This window comes from Vigna umbellata, chromosome 3 (genome assembly GCF_029865625.1).
Source record: "Vigna umbellata cultivar VRB3 chromosome 3, Vumbellata_1.0, whole genome shotgun sequence".
In the NCBI taxonomy this organism is placed as follows: Eukaryota; Viridiplantae; Streptophyta; class Magnoliopsida; order Fabales; family Fabaceae; genus Vigna; species Vigna umbellata.
This window is the reverse complement of record NC_142167.1, coordinates 1,946,515-1,952,296: the sequence shown is the minus strand read 5'-3', so window position 1 is coordinate 1,952,296 and position 5,782 is coordinate 1,946,515. Positions and strand designations below refer to the sequence as shown.

The following is a 5,782-nucleotide window of genomic DNA, read 5'->3' as shown; positions in this document are numbered from 1 at the left end:
ATGCCGTTTGAGAAACAATTTCATTTTCATGCATCGCTCCTTTTACTTTATCATCTTTTTTTCTATTTCACATTTTCTTATTTAATAAATTCAAATATAGATAAATATACTCAACGCATCATTAACTATTTTCAAATTGGAGATTAAACTCTCTATATACTTAGTGTTATATTCTTAGTATTGTGTCGCCAAAATTATATTGATTTGATGCATATGAGGAGGGTTGAATATGTCAAGTTAAGTTTTGGGTTTGAATATTGTAATTTATAAATATGATTAGAATATTTTTGTATTAAAAAAAACAGAGAGAAAAGGAAAATTAACAAATCCAATGACATTCAACTGAAAGTAACCAACTTAGCTAAATTCAGAAAAGAATAGAGAGAGAGAAAAAGGAAAACCAAATCAAAGTCATCATAGAGTCTCTCTACCCAAAACAAAATCCATTGCAGTGTGAAGTTCTTCTCAGAAGTTCACAAAGAAAGAAAGGGAGAGAAAGTGAGGGAAAAAGGTTAGGCCAGTGGTGGATCTAAAATCTCCAACACAACTTTCTCTCTCTATTTTCTCTGTTTCTCTCTCTATACAAAAAATCCAAACACCATGATCATCAATTTGATCCGCAAATTTGGCTAATCAAGTGCCCCTCTTCACTCTTTTCTTTTTCATCTTCTTCTTCTCCTTTTTTCATATGCAAACTTAAACACAAACACGCTCATTTTTTCCGACCACTTTCTAAGTCAGATCTCCTCCGATCTCCGATCACTCTCCGGCCACAAACCCACATCCTAAATCCACCAAATGTGCTACCCTTGCCACTTCCACCACACCCTTGTCCCTGCTTGGTTCGATTTCCAGTGACAGACCCAGAAGGGGTTTTAACGTTGTTGGGTCGAATCTGGTCCAAAGTTGTGTTCTTTGAGAGGTTTGAAGAGGACCCTTTTGAGTTGGGAGATGACGTCGGGGACGAGACTACCCACGTGGAAGGAGAGAGAGAACAACAAGAGAAGAGAGAGAAGAAGAAGAGCCATAGCAGCGAAGATCTTCGCAGGTCTGCGGATGTATGGAAACTTCAAACTCCCCAAACACTGCGACAACAACGAAGTCCTCAAAGCCCTTTGCAACGAAGCAGGTTGGACCGTTGAACCAGATGGAACCACTTACCGCAAGGTACCAAATTTCCTGCATTCAATTTTTCTCTTTCTATTTTCTATACCAATTATCTATTTCTTTTCTTATCACCATTTTAGCTACTTTTGATTTTAGTATTTCTGTGTCAAAAACATTTTTTTGTTTATTTTTTACCCTGGCTTAAGCCTTTTCCCAGAAATGGGAAACTGTTTATCTTGTTCTTCTCCTTTTCATGGTGTGAAATAAATGTATAGTTTGAGGTAGATTAACGCGTTCTCTTGAATCTCTCTCTTGAGAGTTTGACAATTATTTAAAGGACATTTATTTATAAATATAAAGTTTAGTATGACTTGTTTGACAAAATTAAATATTACTTGGGACTTTTTTTCTTTTATTTTCATTATCTGATAAACATTAATTTGTTTAAGAATTTTTTTTATATATGTAATGGCAATTAATTATTTTAACAATTGGGTTACACTTGTTTGGAAGAAGATGAGATCTTAGACATGATGGATCATCAATAGCAAGTTTGACTTCCTTTGGAGGCTGAAAACTTTATCTATTTTAGGCTGTAAAATTTTTTCTTAATTTTTATATAAGAAAATTTCAACCATTGTTGTCACTGTTCATACACCCACCATAAGCATTATATTCATTTTTTTTTCCACCACATTTTTTTCTAATTACATAACTTTTAATACACAAAAATCTCTCTCTCTTTTTTTTTTTCTATCTACACACTCCATCTTGCATTTTCAAACAAGGTGTACATCGACTTGTTATATTTGAAGTTAGACACTTATTCTTCATTTAACCCCTCATAGACTAATACTTTTCATGTCTTCTTTTGTTACATTCTTTATTATTTTCTCTTCTTTTTGTTTTTCCTAGTTATAAATGTTGTTATAGTATATAAACATCATTTGTGGAGAAAGCTTAATTATAAGATGAAATTGAAAAGGTTCATGATGTAATTATAAAAGCATGTGACATGTGAGATGTCTAAATAACTGATATAATTTAAATTGTGTGGCATAAGATTTATTTCTCCAATTATATATTAAAATTCTTTGGCTGTGTACGGTGGATCCGGTGAGCAGTGGTCCTGGCATTGTTAATGGGAAAGCATCAAAGATTCGCTCTCTTTCTTGACTGATGGTCACCTGAGAAACCAGGACAATTTTTTGTTTTTTAGTCATTTACATCTTTACGGGACCAAAATGCCCTCACTGGTAGATGCTTCAATAATTGTATGAAGTGAACCTGTTAAAGGGGTATTTTGGTAAACTCAAAAAGGCAATTTTGCCAGCTTTGGTGTTCCGTGGTTGGTGTGTTTGTCTGATATTTTGCTTTGTGTAATGTCCGTGTTGCTGTGTGGCATCGTAGTATTAGCTTTTTGACTTTTTCAGACAGCGTGGCCACGTAGGATTCCATTTGGGACTGTCTTTAGCCTCATCATTCACCCTTCTTTTGTGTCAATGTCACTGTTCTTTCTTTTTCTTTCCCCTCTTTCAGACAAACATGTTCAGATCTATGCATGCTTATAATCAGTCTAATATATTATATGGTATTAGATCATCACTGATAATAACTATATTTGCTATATTTCACTTTTTAGAGTGAGTTCTTTTTCTGTCATAAAATTTGAAAACATTCACTGATTAGTTTAGCACACTGTCTAATATTTGTGTGCATGCAATACAATCACCTATAATAATACAAAATTTCTTCATCTCATAAATCACATTTGGTGCTGGTGACTTTCACCTTTTCTTGCATAAGCTTGGAATAGGTTGATATTGACATTCATATTTTCTTCTGCACACTCAATTCTTTGACCAATTATGTCATTGATTAGACTGGATAATAATGCAGAGTTGAATAACTGATATATAGTTTTACATCTTTACATATATGTAATATCCCTTCCATCAAACAGTTTTTTTATTGATTGAATTTCATGGGAGTTCCAACAATTTAGAAGTAAATTCCATCTTATGAAAAATGAAACCAGCATGAATTCAGAGTGTATGTGCATAAACCTATTCATGAGTACTTGGAGGAAAGAAAAATAACAAAGGGAGTTAAACTAACTTCTCCTTAAAGTATAACTAGCTTATGAATGAGTTAATTGATAAACGTAATGTTGTATCAGCTTATCAGAAATCTGGTTTTTCTTGAAAATGTTTATGGAATAGTTTTCTCAAAATAAATTCGTAGTCAACACCAGTGTCATGAGCTTTTTTATCATGCAGTTGTTGCCTCTGATTAAGTGTTGAATTGGTGTAGTTTGAAGTTTTCTGGTCATGCAAATCCTACCTATGTACATATACAGAAATTGTACACATTATGATGAGTTAATGGAAACAATTTTGTTGAATCAGGGATGCAAGCCTTTAGAGCGCATGGACATAGTTGGTGGATCATCAGCAGCAAGTCCTTGCTCATCCTACCATCCAAGTCCATGTGCTTCCTACAATCCAAGCCCAGGCTCATCTTCCTTCCCAAGTCCATCTTCATCTCCATACACCAACATTCCTAATGCTGATGGCAATTCTCTCATTCCATGGCTCAAAAACCTCTCAACTGCTTCATCTTCTGCATCGTCTCCAAAACTTCCCCATCTCTACCTCCACAGTGGCTCCATCAGTGCTCCTGTCACACCTCCTCTGAGCTCTCCAACAGCCAGAACACCACGAATCAACGCCGAGTGGGAGGATCAGTCTGTGCGGCCGGGGTGGACCAGACAGCAGCACTACTCATTCCTGCCATCTTCTAGTCCTCCGAGTCCCGGGCGCCAAGTTGTTGACCCCGAATGGTTTGCTGGGATCAAACTTCCTCATGTTAATCCAACCTCACCAACGTTTAGCTTGATCTCCTCAAACCCTTTTGCCTTCAAGGAAGATGGTTTGGCCGGCAGTGGTTCAAGAATGTGGACTCCTGCTCACAGTGGAACATGCTCTCCTGCTGTTGCACCAGGAACTGATAACAATGCTGACATTCCAATGTCTGAAGCTGTTTCAGATGAATTTGCATTTGGAAGCAACATGCTGGGGCTTGTGAAGCCATGGGAAGGAGAAAGGATTCATGAGGAATTTGGATCAGATGATCTTGAACTCACACTTGGTAACTCAAAGACCAGGTTTGTACCTTCTTCACCATATAAATTGCTGTTCAACTCACTCTTTTAACCATTCATCAGGAATTCTGCATAATTATCTTAAAAGTTGACACTTAACAGTGTAAAAATCTTAAAAATGATGTTTACTTTTTGGCAGATGAAATTGCAAATAGGAGGAATGTGAGGAATTGAATGTGATTATGGGAAGATTGACTTGTGTTGGTTTTGTTGAGTAGAGATGATATGATGATAGAGAAGGTAAGTGAGGTGAGTGGAAGGAGTTGGTTTCTTTTATTTATTTATTTTGATGACTTTCTCTTTTGAATTTATAGTTGTTGAGTAATATACATGTTTAGTTAGGTGTGGGGTGGATTTGCAACCCATACATCATTGTACTTGTTGTTAAACCTTATTATTGGAAACATCAGTATACATTGTATGGATTGGCTTGGTTTGCCACTCAAAAAACTCCACAGATTGCAACCTAACATTGTGTGCAAATTCCTTTTTTATTGCCTCTCTATCTAACTCTATTTTCCTTCAATTGGAAAATTTCAGAATTCATGGGAGGCACAATTCATACCTTATATTTACTCTCTTTACATGGGAATGAAAGATTGTTTTCATAAGAAGAAAACAATGAACAAATCTATTTTTCACTAATATTTTATTAATTTATTTATATTTTTCTGTGTTTTTTCCATGCCACGTTGTGAAACCAGAAAAAGTAAAGACATTGTAGAGTCTCCAGAAAAGTTATTCAAACAAAAATATTAAAAAATGCTAAACGCTATTCTCCTTTTTTTTACACTTACAGATAAAAATTGACGTTATTATTTTATAAATTTTCTACTATTCAATTTTAATTAATTATTCTCATGGTATCTAGTTCTATACTTCTTTGATTGAAATAAACTGTGAGTCTATGTTTGTTTCTTCTCGTGTCATGTTTGTTAGCCTCTTAACAATCTTTTCTTGAAATTTCTACGAAAAAAAGTATGGTGTGATTATTGATGGAAATAGCCTAGGTATTTTAAAAGAAATTAACTTAATAGTAAATTTTAAAAAATGATTTTTTAAAGTAATTTAAATTATTATTTTATCTTACTTTGTAAAAGTCAAATTATGAATTAAGTTTAACCGAAACCATGTCTATAAAAATGATTGTTTAGGATAATGAACTAAACAATATATATTAACAAATCTTAAACGATATATGTTACTCTAAATATATTTCGCATAAATGTTAGTGCACGTAGCATGTTAAACACAACACTGATGAACATCTAACGTTTTAAGTGGAATATATGAATAATACTTCTTTGTTTGTTGTGTTATTTTTCTTTATTTGTGCAAACTATAAAGGACAATTTTATTCTAAAGTTCTGCGTTGATTTAGAATAACGTTAAAAGATAAGAAGACATTATAATAATGTTTCCTCAATGTTTTTTTGTTTGCTCAATTTGTATAAGTAGCATAGTTGTTTTTTCAAAAGTAACATAGCATTTGATTTCTTATAAAAGGGTTAT

At 33.9% G+C, this 5,782-nt stretch overlaps 1 protein-coding gene across 1 annotated transcript; it reads left to right on the top strand.

The window, feature by feature from the left end:
- Nucleotides 1-366: 366 nt before the first annotated feature.
- Nucleotides 367-4,740, top strand: BEH4 (BES1/BZR1 homolog 4). The gene is made up of 3 exons (XM_088110393.1): nt 367-1,167; nt 3,516-4,273; nt 4,410-4,740. Exons 1-3 carry the CDS (start codon nt 952-954, stop codon nt 4,411-4,413), a joined length of 978 nt encoding a protein of 325 aa, XP_087966519.1. The 5' UTR covers nt 367-951; the 3' UTR covers nt 4,414-4,740.
- The last annotated feature ends 1,042 nt before the right edge of the window (nt 4,741-5,782 follow it).

Bases quoted from the DNA above. Each gene is read 5' to 3' on its own strand.
- BEH4 (XM_088110393.1), top strand. From the start codon at position 952: ATGACGTCGGGGACGAGACTACCCACGTGGAAGGAGAGAGAGAACAAC. The intron at 1,168-3,515 runs GTACCAAATTTC...TTGTTGAATCAG, and splicing joins ATGGAACCACTTACCGCAAG to GGATGCAAGCCTTTAGAGCG.